The 13,609-nt window shown below is 43.9% G+C and overlaps 1 protein-coding gene across 5 annotated transcripts in view; it reads right to left on the reverse strand.

Annotated features, from left to right (window-relative positions):
* herc1 (HECT and RLD domain containing E3 ubiquitin protein ligase family member 1) overlaps nucleotides 1-13,609 on the reverse strand; it is a 43,864-nt gene that overhangs the window by 6,684 nt on the left and 23,571 nt on the right. For 3 of the 5 annotated variants that reach the window (XM_076155523.1, XM_076155522.1, XM_076155520.1), the window contains exons 39-69: nucleotides 13,266-13,539; nucleotides 12,933-13,143; nucleotides 12,665-12,831; nucleotides 12,199-12,315; nucleotides 11,777-12,023; nucleotides 11,432-11,553; nucleotides 11,097-11,323; nucleotides 10,404-10,672; nucleotides 10,176-10,228; nucleotides 9,868-10,068; nucleotides 9,568-9,742; nucleotides 9,026-9,293; nucleotides 8,126-8,339; nucleotides 7,182-7,441; nucleotides 6,837-6,964; nucleotides 6,542-6,678; nucleotides 5,822-6,022; nucleotides 5,575-5,705; nucleotides 5,133-5,344; nucleotides 4,617-4,737; nucleotides 4,346-4,492; nucleotides 3,886-3,987; nucleotides 3,567-3,740; nucleotides 2,684-2,983; nucleotides 2,511-2,576; nucleotides 2,244-2,369; nucleotides 1,815-1,953; nucleotides 1,375-1,556; nucleotides 653-808; nucleotides 289-411; nucleotides 43-145 (exon numbers count right to left, since the gene is read on the reverse strand). In XM_076155523.1, the coding sequence (XP_076011638.1) occupies nucleotides 43-145; nucleotides 289-411; nucleotides 653-808; nucleotides 1,375-1,556; nucleotides 1,815-1,953; nucleotides 2,244-2,369; nucleotides 2,511-2,576; nucleotides 2,684-2,983; nucleotides 3,567-3,740; nucleotides 3,886-3,987; nucleotides 4,346-4,492; nucleotides 4,617-4,737; nucleotides 5,133-5,344; nucleotides 5,575-5,705; nucleotides 5,822-6,022; nucleotides 6,542-6,678; nucleotides 6,837-6,964; nucleotides 7,182-7,441; nucleotides 8,126-8,339; nucleotides 9,026-9,293; nucleotides 9,568-9,742; nucleotides 9,868-10,068; nucleotides 10,176-10,228; nucleotides 10,404-10,672; nucleotides 11,097-11,323; nucleotides 11,432-11,553; nucleotides 11,777-12,023; nucleotides 12,199-12,315; nucleotides 12,665-12,831; nucleotides 12,933-13,143; nucleotides 13,266-13,539 (5,353 nt within the window). The remainder of the gene's footprint in view (nucleotides 1-42; nucleotides 146-288; nucleotides 412-652; nucleotides 809-1,374; nucleotides 1,557-1,814; nucleotides 1,954-2,243; nucleotides 2,370-2,510; nucleotides 2,577-2,683; nucleotides 2,984-3,566; nucleotides 3,741-3,885; nucleotides 3,988-4,345; nucleotides 4,493-4,616; nucleotides 4,738-5,132; nucleotides 5,345-5,574; nucleotides 5,706-5,821; nucleotides 6,023-6,541; nucleotides 6,679-6,836; nucleotides 6,965-7,181; nucleotides 7,442-8,125; nucleotides 8,340-9,025; nucleotides 9,294-9,567; nucleotides 9,743-9,867; nucleotides 10,069-10,175; nucleotides 10,229-10,403; nucleotides 10,673-11,096; nucleotides 11,324-11,431; nucleotides 11,554-11,776; nucleotides 12,024-12,198; nucleotides 12,316-12,664; nucleotides 12,832-12,932; nucleotides 13,144-13,265; nucleotides 13,540-13,609) is intronic. The other 2 variants (XM_076155521.1, XM_076155524.1) reach the window with 2 other exon arrangements.

The raw sequence follows: 13,609 nt of genomic DNA on the forward strand, positions 1-13,609 counted from the left end.
CCATATTAATGAGCGGTTTAAGGGTGACAAACCATGACGTACCTTGGCCAAATGTGAACACTTTGCCATCTTTGGTGAGAGCCACAGAGAACTGTGTTCCACAGGCCACCTTTTTGATGCCAATTCCACAAAGCACATCCACTTTCTGGGAAATCAAACATTCAACAAAAACCCTTATTAAATACCCTTATTAAAAACCTCCAAAAACATGCTTGGGCATATTAAGTTTACGAGGTGAACATCTCTACTTGAGTCTAACTCTCAAATGAAATGAAGTGGAAGTCATACCTGAGGCGAGGACTTGGCTGTGGAGTTGCCTAGTCCCAGTTTTCCGTAGTCTCCGTCACCAAAAGCCCAAACCATCATTCCGTCAGCAGAAATGACTAAAGTGTGATTCAAACCACAAGCAACCTGAGGAGGGAGCACATCAACATAAACTCTGAGCAGTGGTCAATCATCGTTGTGCACCAAAACCTTTAAATATTTCTGCCTTAAAAACACAAACCTGTAACATGTTATGAAATAAATACCTTATTCTACAGACCTCAGCAACACAAAACAACAGATCTATTCTGCAAATACCAAATAGTAATCACGGTTTCATTTCAATACAATTAATGCCATTTAGTTTTATATTGCTTTTCCCTCCTACCTGGCCGACCTGGTAACCCTCCAGAGCTGTGACTCTTTCTGGTAATTTCTTGTTGGAGGTATTTCCCAGACCCAGTCTGCCATAGTCACCATTACCAAAAGTGAAAAGCTTTCCATCAGCTGTAACCACTGCTGAGTGTTTGAATCCACAGGACATCTAGAGGAGGAAAAAGAAAAAAAGGAGATGAGAAGATGAAAAAACACAAAAATTGAAAAGGAGAACAAGGTGATTTAACTGGGGAGCAAGAAGTGTAGCAATACAACACAAATATAACAATGAATCCACTACAAATCGCACACAAGAACAAGACAACATTAAGGGAGGGAAGGGACATGTGATGTCATTTGGGGTGTGATGTTGTGATGTCATATGTCATATGTGATGTCATGTGAGACATCTTAAGCTATTGGAACATCTTGAGCTGTGGGACTACTTATGTTTTAATGCATGAATGGAACTGTGTGTTGTTTATTTATTGTTATTTATAGTTGTTTATTTATAGTTTATTGCTGTTATTGATCACTGTTCAAAGATTCAGGCACAGCACAAATGCATTTCGTTGTATTATCATATACAATGACAATAAAAGCTATTCTATTCTATTCTAATGAAAATAGTTTTGAAAAAACATTAAAATAGTTTGTATTGAACTGAAATTGACAATCTGCAAAAAATGGTGACAGTGAAGTTATACAGATGGCATTCAGAAATAAAACACCCACCTGCACCACCTCCTCTCCTTGCAGTGCTTCAATCTGCCGCGGGCGGCGCTGGCGGTCACTGTTCCCATGGCCCAGTTTGCCATAATCCCCGTCACCCCAGCTGAAAACCTCACCACTCTCAGTCAGAGCCATGGAGTGGCCGTCGCTGCCGCATGATGTCACTAGCTGGGTAACCACAAAACCTGTGGTACATACGGATAATTGGCTGGTTAGTACTCGGCAACAGATGCATTGCCAACCCCAAATTAAAATATGTACTAGTGACAAATAAGATCTGAAATACAGATAAAATCATACATCATAAAGTGAATTATGTTAACTCATTACGCTGAAAAGTCGAAATGCTTGTTCTGGTGATTATCTTGATGCGAGGACAGTCATTTTAGGCAATATCAATCAAATTCTGATCATATTTAATATAAAATGTGATTATAAATCACCTTGAAGAGCTGAGATGACAGTCAGGACATGCAGGTCGTCAGAGTTCCCCTGCCCCAAACGACCGTAACTGCCCTCTCCACAGGCTAATACTGTGCCATTAGGCTGGATCACAAATGTGCAGTTCTGTCCACACACCACCTAGAGCAGGAGAGATGGTGAAACAAAGACGAATGAGGAGATTAACTTGTTACAGATGCAGGAAATGAAGAGCAGCAAGGTCATCGGTGTAAAGATGACCACAGGTTGCAGTGCTCACGCTACAGCCCATGTCTTTCAAATAAATATAGCACTGGAAATAAGGTAGTTGGTTAAAATCCAAACCTAAAATATATATCAAAATGTAAGTGTGTATAGTTTGAAGAATTTAACATTAAGTATAAGAAGAAGACAGTGGGTGTGGTCACAAGCTGCTGTTTGTATTTATGTACTTGTTGTGCCTGCGAGAAGGAAGGAGCCGTAGTCGGGACCAGGATGTTTCTGCCAGCCTCTGCCAACTGGCCATGCCGCCCAGCCCCCCACAGAAACACGTCACACTTTCCCCCCAGGTGCCAATCCTGTAACCATCCAAAACACACACAATTTTCAACAATTTAGATTAGATTAGCAGTTGTAATGCGTGTGAAGAAAATAAACACAGACAAACCATTTACTGTAACAACAAAATTAGGTCTTTAGCCTGGTCAGTCTTAAATTACCTCTGGTCGAGAGGTGGCCCACGACATGATCTGTTCATCCAAACCAGACACCCATTTACTGTTGTCCTGGAAAGCACAAAAGCTGATTATTGTCAGCTGCAAAGGTGCAAATTATACAGAAAATTACCCTATTAGCACTCCAGCACATGACATATACCAGCACCCTCCCTCACCATGAGTAGAGCCATTTCATCTTTGGGCACAAGCTCCAGGTCAGGAACAGAGAAGGAGTCAGGGAACGTGGCGCCCCGTGCCAGAGCCTCCGCAGCCTTGATGGTTGTAGAGAAGCAGTCGAGCCAAGCCCACTCGCTGGCACTCCAGATGGCTGTGCCAGACTCCAGTGGGCAGTGACGGAGGTGAGGTGGCACAGGGGGACAACAAAGGAGCTGGTCCAGGTGGAGACCCACAGCCAAGGAGGCGAGGCACTGCATGTAAGGGCTATGAACCAGTTGCTCCCCACAGACAACATGGGGCTGAAATGTGGAAGGCACAGCATTATCAATCATGAAACCTTCTACTGTTAAATATGATTAATTTCTGAGTCTCTAGGGCAGGGGACTCCAACCTTTTTGCCCCGGAGAGCTACTTTGACAATATAAAAGTGTCCCGGAGCTACTCATGTTTAACATTATTAGTGACATTTATCCACATTTATCCTTGGTGAAACCCCAGCAAGGCTGTCAGTCAGTCAGCATGGTTATACTGACAGCAATGCAAAGGGCTTATTCTCAACCCAAACCCTCTGAATAAGCGTCTTTTGTGTGAACATTTACAAAATGTACTTTTACTCTTTCTGTACTTTCTCTTTTTTGTACTTTTAACTTTTTTAAGTAACTACTATTTTTTGTACTTTTACTCTTTTTCGTAACTTTACTCTTTTTAGTAACTGTACTCTTTTCTGTCCTTTTACTACTTTAAACAAGCAAACAGGTGGAGTAAAGTTATAACAAGAGTTAGGTATTATGGAAATTGACATTTTAAGATCTAATATTAAGTTCATTTTTTTTTATGGATTTTGGAAAAGTGCCAAGATCATTTCCTCAGATATCCCTTTACCTTCTCATAGGCGTACTGCTCCTGTAACATGACAGGCAGTCTTTCTAGGAAGGCCCTCATGCAGGGCGCCACGTTGAGGCCAACTACACCCTGCTTCTTCAGAGCTGTGCGGCAAGTGGCCAGCACGTGGTTGGATGCCATGAACTCTTTGGAGCAGTTCACGACCAACACGTCCTGGAGAAAGGGTCAGACATTCAACCACAAACGAAGCAAACCAGTGAGTAAATAAATACATTTTATTTCAGCGAAGAGGTTGAAATCATGGAAAATGTGAACTGCCAAAGATTTAAGAAAGTGTAAAAAGCTGTGACAGTTTTACCTTGGACCTGTTGGAGCAGATGGCAACACCTACATCTGGGATCCAGACTATATTCTGGATTGCTCCTGAACCAGCTACTACTGTTTGCAGCACTGAGCCATCCTGTTAGACACACACACACACACACACACACACACACACACACACACACACACACACACACACACACACACACACACACACACACACACACACACACACACACACACACACACACACACACACACACACACACACACACACACACACACACACACACACACACACACACACAGTATTCAGTGTGACTTAATACAGCCATCTGGTCAACAAAGCATCCAGTGTAATCATTTATTTCTGTACTTTGGTGGTGTATCCCATGTTTGTATGTACATCTGTGTCTTAAATATCTACAGTGCAATCATATGTACTGTGTGTATGTTGTTACTGTGCATTCTCTGCACGTTTACACATATCTCACCCGCAGGGACCAGATGTTCATGAGACCCCCCACTCCTCCAGATGCCAGTGCGAGGCCGTCAGGACTGAAGGCCAGTGTCTTTACAGGGGTGATGTGGCCTTTCAGCTGGAAAACGCACAGCGCTCCATCCGTTGACCACCGGGAAGACTGAGACACAACCACAGCAACAGTTTGTAAGGACAGTACATCATGTTTGCCAGAATACATTTTGGGATAATTATTAAGAACACATGTATAGTGTGATGGAATCCACCATCTTCCCTTCCCGTACCCTGAATTTAGGCTTTGTTTCACTCTCCCACCATCCCTCTGAACCACAGGACCTGGAGTCTGGGAAGCTGGAGATGTCTTGGGGAACAGTCCAGACTGAGATCAGCCCATTTTGGCAGCATCTGAAAAACAGAATGACACGTGTAAACCTACCCATCTAAATAATAATAATAAAGATTTTGTCCTTGAATTGATGTTGTATCAGGATAATGATGACAATGTTTCCTTAAACTTGCAGCAGACCAAAGGTTTCATTGAAATGCTCTTGCGTTGCTGCATAAAAGTCTTCTCTATATAATTAGTGGCACTGTGTTGAGGATGAAGCATCTCTTGTGCATATCATGTGAGAAACCCTGCTGGAATTTATGGAACACTTTTAATTTGCCTATATGTGTGGACATTGTCCTCTATCAAATAAATGATAATGGCCTAAATATGATGTGAACGCCTCATAATATGGCAGCACCTCCTATGAAATCTAGTGTCTAACAACAAAAAGTGTTACAGAACGACATACATTGCAAGCATGCTGAGGGGCTTAGAGCCATATCCAGGCAGGCTGCACCACGCCACACTGTTGACCTGGGAAGGGTGTCTGAGACTTTGCAGACACAGCCAGCCAGAGCCAGACTGAGCATCAGGATTAGCCCATAGCTTCACCGTCTCCTCCTTGGCACAAGACAGCAAGATCTGACCATTAGGACTCCACTTCATACAGGTGATGGACTCCTAGAAAACACAACGTGTAGGGTCGGTTAAAATCTGAGAGGCATTTGTGCTACAAAGTTGAGACATTTTTTTCTTAATTTAACCTGAGAAACTATTATTACTGTTTAACAAAGCATTATCTAAGCTTTTCTGGCCTCTATCTGGCATTGTTTACTGCAGGTGGCATCTTGCAACAGTAAATGCAAACTAAAAGCTATAACTGACTATTTAATGTTGTGGCACTGCTTTACCCTGTGCGCATCAATGACCACGATGGCTCCTTTTTCCAAGGGCTCTTTGGATCCGATCAGTAGTTTGCCATCTGTGTAGCCCACAGCGAAGGGTTTGTCTTCGCAGTACCAGGCTATGTGCATCACTGCCACTGGGATGATAAACATCACATACACAATGATTGATACGAAGTGCAGACAAACTGGCAAGACAAGCTGTGACAGTCAAAAAGGCACAAGGAGTTTTAAAAAAATTTCGCCAATCTACCATCTTTCCTGTAGCAGTGTTCCAGTTCGGTGCTGTGCATGCTGGAGGCGTCCAGCACCTCGATGAGGCCCAGAGTTCCATCCATACGTCCCACCAGCAAAAGGTCCTTGGGTTCTCCGTCCCACAAGGACTCTGCCTCTCCTTCAGGCCAGGCCAGAGCTGACACCCAGTGAGGCTGTACATCCAACAGCCCCTTCCCACCTTGGAGGAGAAGAAAGGAGGTGGATGTTTATACACATTATAAGCTGTTTTATTAATGCTGTTGAATTAATAGAATATACTAAATGTACACACAGACAGTAAGAATGCATCAATGATAATAATTCTAATTGCCGTGTCTTTGGGCAGTAAAAGTCTCATTCACATGGTTAAAGCAGAACATCAAATGTGCACATGAATGAGAATGTGATTGCCGCCTTCCATCCTTGAGGCTATTGAATGTAGCCAAGGACAGATGGTGTGTGCTGCAGGGTGTGTGGTGGGAAGCAGGAAATATTGATTGGACAACATCCAGTCCCAGGCATATCTATTTTTAATGGAAGCTATAAAATCTTAATACACTCTCATTCACATTCTGTGGACCTCATGCATCAGTTACACTCGCAGAGCCACAAAGAACATTCTACAAAAACTATTTTCAAAACAATTCCATTGCAGGCTGTATTAATGTGCTGTTCAAGAGAGAGAACACAGAGGAGCTTGAAATGAAACAATATTTACCATTAACTTGCCAGATGTTAACCATTTTGTCCATTGCAGAGGCCAGGTATTTTCCAGTGACACTCCAAGAAAGAGGAGACAGAGACGGGTCACCGGGGGAACCCAAGCACGACAGGCCTTCCTCTGATGAACTATCCCTAATGACCGGAATATTAAAATGATGTAAGCAAGTGTATAACAAACGATCTAACCGCAAACATGGCAGAAGGAGCAGTGGAAAGAAGTGCTATAGTTCCAAACATCAGAGACACGGTAGTTTTCATTCAATGTAAAAACACCAAGGGTTCATTCCTACGTTTTATTGAAGATACAGGTCTGCTGGAGGGTGTACTGGTTCTTGGTTACGTTCCAAACCCGGACTGTCCCATCACTGCCACTTGTAGCCAACAGACCCTTCTTACTACACCAACTACACGTGATGACCTGAAAAAGCAGAAAAGTCCAAGAAAGGCAGACACAAGTATCACATGATTAAAAAGCTTTTGATGCATTTGCAAACAAATACTGCAATAACAGCATATAACTCCAAAATGTGTCTTTTAAAGGCTAAAAGACATGGATTTAACTGCAGTGGATAACAAAGGAATAACGTCGATCATATTTTTGTATTCTTAAGCAGACACACATCACAGAGACTAACCCTGCTCTGGTGAGCTTCTAGCTTGATGAAGGAGCACTTTCGCAAGTCCCCTGCCATGTCGGCAAAGGTCGGCGGCCGACTTTGGCTGTTGTCGCGGTCGTGGGCGGCCAGCGTGCGAACCAGCTGCTGGGCGGCCCACTGGCGGTGCTGTGAAGAAAGTCTGGAGGAGAGGCAGCAGGCCGCTAGAGCATTGGCCAGCTCCAGAGGGCCTACAGCGGAAGGATTATGGGAAGGATGGGCATACAAATGCGCAATTAGACCTGCTCGACATGGAACACAAGATGACAAGGTAGCTCGGTGAGTGAGAAGGTACAAAAAAGAAAAAAGGATCCACAACAAAACATAAGAAGTGCAGAAAACACAAATGGAGGCATGACTGGTGAATCATTCCATTATTACAAATAACAAAAGGATACCATACTAATTACTATAAAATATTTAAGACATATGCCAGCAACTAACTTTTTAAGAACAATGTAAGATGATAATAATGTAACAATTATAATAGATTATCATTGTTGAATTCCACCAATAGTGTGATTGATGGATAATAAACAATGAATGTTTGTTTTAGATACAACAGCAGTAAGATAAACGTGTGACAATCATGTAGGACCACACAGATGATTCTACATTTCAGACAACAGTGACCCACGTGATTCATTCAAGGCCGATTGTCATTTGGTTTTATAATTTGTCAATATCTGCTCTCAGAAAAAATGCTTCAATACAACATATGGCTAATGACGTTTTTTCAGACTGCTGTATGTACAACTGTATAGCAATATGTGTTTAATGTTTTGTAGTACTCTCATCTAATACAACATTATGAATTTATTACATAGGCTATTGTCTAAGAAACTACAATTGTGAGACTTAATGATGATGAATGGGATACAGAGAAAGAAACTATTCCAATCTCATGCCACCCTAATTCTACAAACCTCTTTTCTCCATGTCGGCCTTGTCATAAGCCGGCCTGAGTCTGGCCCCTTTGTCTGCCAGGAGGGCCACCAGAGCCTGAGTGACCACAAAGTTGGGTGAGGTTATGAGCTTGTTTTCCTCAGCCACCCCACGCAGAAAGCTGGGCAGGAACTTCCTCTGGATGGGGTCGTCCACCGTGGTAAGGTTCATGCCTGTAGCTGCAGAGATCAGGTTCTGCGAATGAGACAAGGTTAGGCTGTTTAAATGTAGAACAGTTGTATGATGTTGAAAAGTAAGGAAAAGTGGTTAGAGCTGTATGCAAGGGCAATGTTTTTCAAAACAGGTTTGGATCGCTTCTAAGCTTCAAGTAGTCCTTCTGTAATTGATGTTCTTAAGCATTTGAAATACAAGTATTACACCATTGAAGAATGTACATCATATTCACCATCTTAATTCAACCAAAAGGCTATAGTCGTCTCAAATCTTAAATTGTGTCTTATTTTTATTATTCTTTTAAAATTAATCTGCATTTGGTTCGATATCAATATACACATAAGCCAGCAAGAAAAGGTAAAATCACTAATTTGGCTCACTAACTTTTTACCACTTATAACTGAAATCTGTAAGTTTAAGAGGCATTTTCCAAATTAACAATCACATAAAATGAGCTGAGCTAACCTCTATGGCAGAGTTACTGTAATAAACAGAGGCTGGCTGTTTGAGTACACTACTGCTGATAGACTAAGCAGCAGGATAGTGATGATTAAATTTCACTGAATTGGAAAACACAGCTTGCCTTCGCCGTCAATTAATCCTGTGGGTGGCACCCTTGTTATGTGGTTCTGTTTGTATTTTGGCAGTTAGAAATGAATCAATGGCAGCATATTTATGGGCATATGGAATAAAGTGATGGTATGTACCTGAGTGCAGAGCTGCACCAGTAGCTTGGCAGCACTGGGACTGTTGGAGGCCAGACAGCCCACAGCTGTGCTTAAGTAAGCAAGACAGGAGATGGGTTTGCTAGCCTTGGTGGCCCCACGGGGCCTCTCAGTGTGGCAATGGCCTGCTGCAGGACTGGTGGAAAGCCCCGCCCGGCCTGCTGCTGCAAGGCACATCAGCCTGACCAGAGTCTTGATGTCTGTCAAACCAAGAGACTCCAGACCGGCTGCAAGGCTACAGCTTGACCCACTGAGTACGGAGGAAGAGTGGAAGAAGAATGAAGACAAGAGGGTGGGGTAGGGAGAGGAAGGAGTTATAAAGGGGAGGAGACAGCGAGACACAACAGAGAGCTGGATTTAAATCAAATCAAATCTATTAAGTATATACATTAAGTATAAATTAACTTAAATCAGAGGACCCACCATAGAGCTTAACATTAGGCCAGGCCATACGGCCAGAGTGAAACAGTGAATGGCCAGTACAGCTGGCATGTAAAACAGCTTCTTGTGACAGTGAAGCCTACCTAACTGACAGTAGGGAGAGGGCTCGCATCACCATGGTCCGGGCTAAGAGCACCTGGGCTGCAGCAGTTACCCTCCTCAGAGCCATCACTCGGTCATGAGGGTTCTGGAGTGCTGCAGCCTGCTCTCCTAGGGTCACCCTGCCTGACGAGCTCTTATCCACAGAACTCTGACAGCCTGAATATGAACACACACAGGTTAAGCGATTACATGTTCTTAAGGACCATACTGATGCACTGATAATACTGTAATAATGATGTGTGTGTGTGTGTGTATATGTATATGTGTATGTATAGCCTCACCTATCTGAAGCAGGGTCTCCTCCATACTGTTGGTGGCTGTCACCATGGCAACAGAGGCTCCCAGTGGGTCAGTGTCAGGGAACTGGACAGCCTCGGGGACAATCCTACGCTCATTCAGACCCAGAGGGCCAGCCAAGAGCTCAAACTCTTCCTCTCCTGTCAGCTTCTCGTCTTCGTCAACATCCAACATATCCCAGTCTTCTGTAGTAGCGAAGTTACACACAAATCAGACAAATAGATGGTATCACTGTAAGAAGCCACGCCACACACGTATGCAATGATCATTGAGTGTTCATAATACTCTCTACCTTCATAGACACTGTCCTGCTTTCCCAAGAGGTCTGGAGCTTGGCCTTTGTACCTAAATACACAAGAGCAAATGTAACAACAAAAGTGGTCACAGCATAATCTTTTTCACTCAGTACCTGATGGTGATCTCTCTAACACACCATTTTCCCTTTTTACAACTTTCTTGCAAGAACCCAGCCATAATGAGGCAAAGACATTCACAAAAGTGAGCTGGTCTGTTAACGTACCTCTCCACAATGGGTACTTTGGCCTTGCTTTTGATAGCCAAGTACTTTTCTCTGCAGCTTCCACAGAGTAGGTAGTAAGGGTTTCCACTGCCGCACTCGCCTCCAAACCAGCCGTCTACATAGGAGCCGTTACTGCGGTATCCTTGTCGGTTGGCACTGCGGCCACAGCCTGGGTGGCTCTTCTTCATGTGTTGATTGAAGTTGGCCACATTGGCCTCACAAAGCTCACACACCACCACTTCGTCTCGCTCCTCCGTCTCACATACATGCTGCAAGATGTGGAACAAATGAGGAGTAACACACACACGAAGACATGGAGACAGACATGTATGTGACACAACACACAGCCAAGGCAGAAACCAGGCCAAAGTTGTTTCATTGTTGCATGCACACAATGAAATATTTCTGAAAAACGAATCAATGACAGCATATGCATACAAGATGACTTTCAAGCATCAGCCAGTTAACGACAAAATTGCCCTTATTATCCCAATTTTTCTGGGCCATTAGTCATTCATTCATGCTTGTTCTTACTGCTGTGAGCTTTCAGAAAAATGTGCTTGAACACGCAAGCTTCTCATAAAAGCTTTACTTTAGCGTGCACACATTTGTCTGAGTTTCAAATAATGCAGGGCAGTTAGAGAGCAGAATGGTGATGGCAGCCCTCTGGCCATAGCATTAAGTCACACACACCCATGTTGGCCAGTCCAGTACCTCCGGGATCCACATTCCCAGAATGTCGGAGTCACTGGCCAGGTCCTGACCGAACATGGCCTCCATGGTCTCCTCGTCCAGATCCATCTCCAGCTCTTCATCCAGGTTGAAGTCGTAAAGGGCGCCGGGGTCTTGTTGCTGCTGTAGGGTTGAGACCTCTCGACGGGACTGGCTATGATGGGCCTGGACTGAGCGGTACAGACCAGCTTCAAGGAGAGAAGGATTAGAGTGAGTTGAGGAAGCGAAGAAACACTTAATTTATGTTCAGTGTGTTGAAAGATAAAGACATCTGTGTGCAGGTGTGTGATTCTCACCAGCACGGGCCAGAAGTGTGCGTGCAGCCAGATCAAAGCGGTGTTTCCTACCAACAGCAGAGCGGCCTCTGAGAGGAACACCTCCAGAGCTCGATGCACTGTCCTGCTCTAGACCCTCGGGGCTACAGAGTACACAAATATGGACTTTAATTAAAAGGTAATAAAGAGAAATGCTTATTTTTGCATATATATTTTACAAAAATTTACATAATCTGGCCTTTCCTGGAAAACAGTGCTTTCAAAATACCTTAACAGGTTAGTAATGAAGTATGTAGTTCACCTAAATCATTATTACATTGTTATCAAGTAAGTAGTTTTGAATTAAAAGTAAGGAAACTGCTGTACCTCTCACTGAAGCCCTCCTCCATTTCTGCTGCATCCGCACTGCTTATGTCTCCAAGAGAGCAAAGATATGTGCTCCTATCCATGGATTTTCCTCCTCCACCACAAGCTGTCGCACCTGGACTTGAGGAGTCACCATCACCACCAACGCCAGAGCGAAGGTCATCCTGCTCATCCTCTGTGCCTGGGTGTTCTATCATCCACATGGCAAGCACAGTGATGTTCTGGGCATCTGCCTCACCTCGAGCACCTGGGGACAGCAGCAACAGACAGGCCACTTTGTTAACCAAACAATGAAAGTCTATCTTTAAATAAACAAATTACACCTTTACTTACAGCACAAAGTGAGAGTGCAATACTTTTTGTGCAATAATCAATGTTTTTAAAGGGGGCTGTGAGTGTGTGTGTGTTTGTGTGTTACTCACCAGTGGCTTCGAGGGCTTTAGTGATCTGCCGCATTGAGAAGCCCATTTCTAACAGGGGCAGTGCGATGGCTGGAGGAGGAGGAGAAGTTGACAGCCTGCTGCTGGGGTCTGACAGAGCTGCAACAAACAAATTGGCATTCATTTCATCATAATGACATTTGGTATGCAGGCTTAAGTATGATTCTAACAACATGCAGAAACAGGAATGAGAGGTACTGTGTACAGTTCAATACCACCAACAAACTAGAGGAACATGAGTGACAGGAACCTGCTCATTCAAACACACCTCAATAACTGTACAGTTCCTTTAAAGTTTGTGGAAATTACTGTTATCATGCAAAAACCTTGAACCTTGAAAACCTTATAATTCATTAAGGTTTGTTTATCAGTTATAAATCACTTTGTCAGTTATAAATCACTCTCTTCATTACTTTTATATTCATGAATTGTAACCTGGTATACTTACAGGTGCCTGTTCGATTTGAAGGCCTTGTGGGCTGGGAGTCAGGAGAGGTGAGGCTCTGTCGACGACCAACATCCTCTGTGGGCGATGTTGGCAGCGAGGATACAGGGGGAGTCTGGGCTCGACGGGATGGAACTAAGGTTGTGGTTGGGTAGCTGGAGAACATTTGCCTGTCAAGACACAGAAGAATTAAAAATGCATCTCTACTTTGTCATACAGATAAAGACAGTACACTAGCTGAATGAGCATATGTGCATCCATGTGTTCTGACCTCAGAAGGCTGAGAGGCATGACTCCTGGAGACTCAGAGGCAGGGACAGTCTCTGTGTCAGTGACAGGTGTGGTAGCAGTGGTGGTGTCCTCCAGTGAGGAGCTCATAAATGAGGTGGTGCTGGAAGCAGAGGGACTGGTGGTGACTGGAGTCTGTGCCAGCTGCTCACCGTCTATAACTTCACCCTCCCCCTCTGGTTCACTTCTCACTCCTAATGGAGATAAGAATAATGGGTGAAAACAGACAAACCTGACACAATGCTTGTTATCCCCACACAAGTTGCGCATCTTATTGAAATCTCTCTGTCATCTTCGAAAATATATACATTCTCACCAAGCTTGGCTTTTCCCCCACTGGGCTCCTCCAGCAGCCCATTGACAACGAGCTTGTAGATCATGGCCTGTGCTCGTTCCAGGTCTGCCAGACCCAAGGCTCTCTTGATGGGGGACCGCATCACTGCTCGCTTTACCATATGGCGCATGAGAAACTGCAGAGCTGCCCGCATCTCCACCTCTTCTTGGCAAACAGGTGAGGTGGCAGATGTGCCAACGCCAGTGCTGGCATTTAAATCTGCATTGTGCCCACTAGGTGTTGGTTCTGGTGGTACCTGAATGGTAAAAGAAAGAATTTAATAGGAAATCTGACCATATTTGCATCATATTTTACATGGATCCCTC

Source organism: Genypterus blacodes, unplaced genomic scaffold, assembly GCF_046128005.1.
Source record: "Genypterus blacodes isolate CSIRO-AG114 ecotype Tasmania unplaced genomic scaffold, CSIRO-AGI_Gbla_v1 ptg000067l_1, whole genome shotgun sequence".
Classification (NCBI taxonomy): Eukaryota; Metazoa; Chordata; class Actinopteri; order Ophidiiformes; family Ophidiidae; genus Genypterus; species Genypterus blacodes.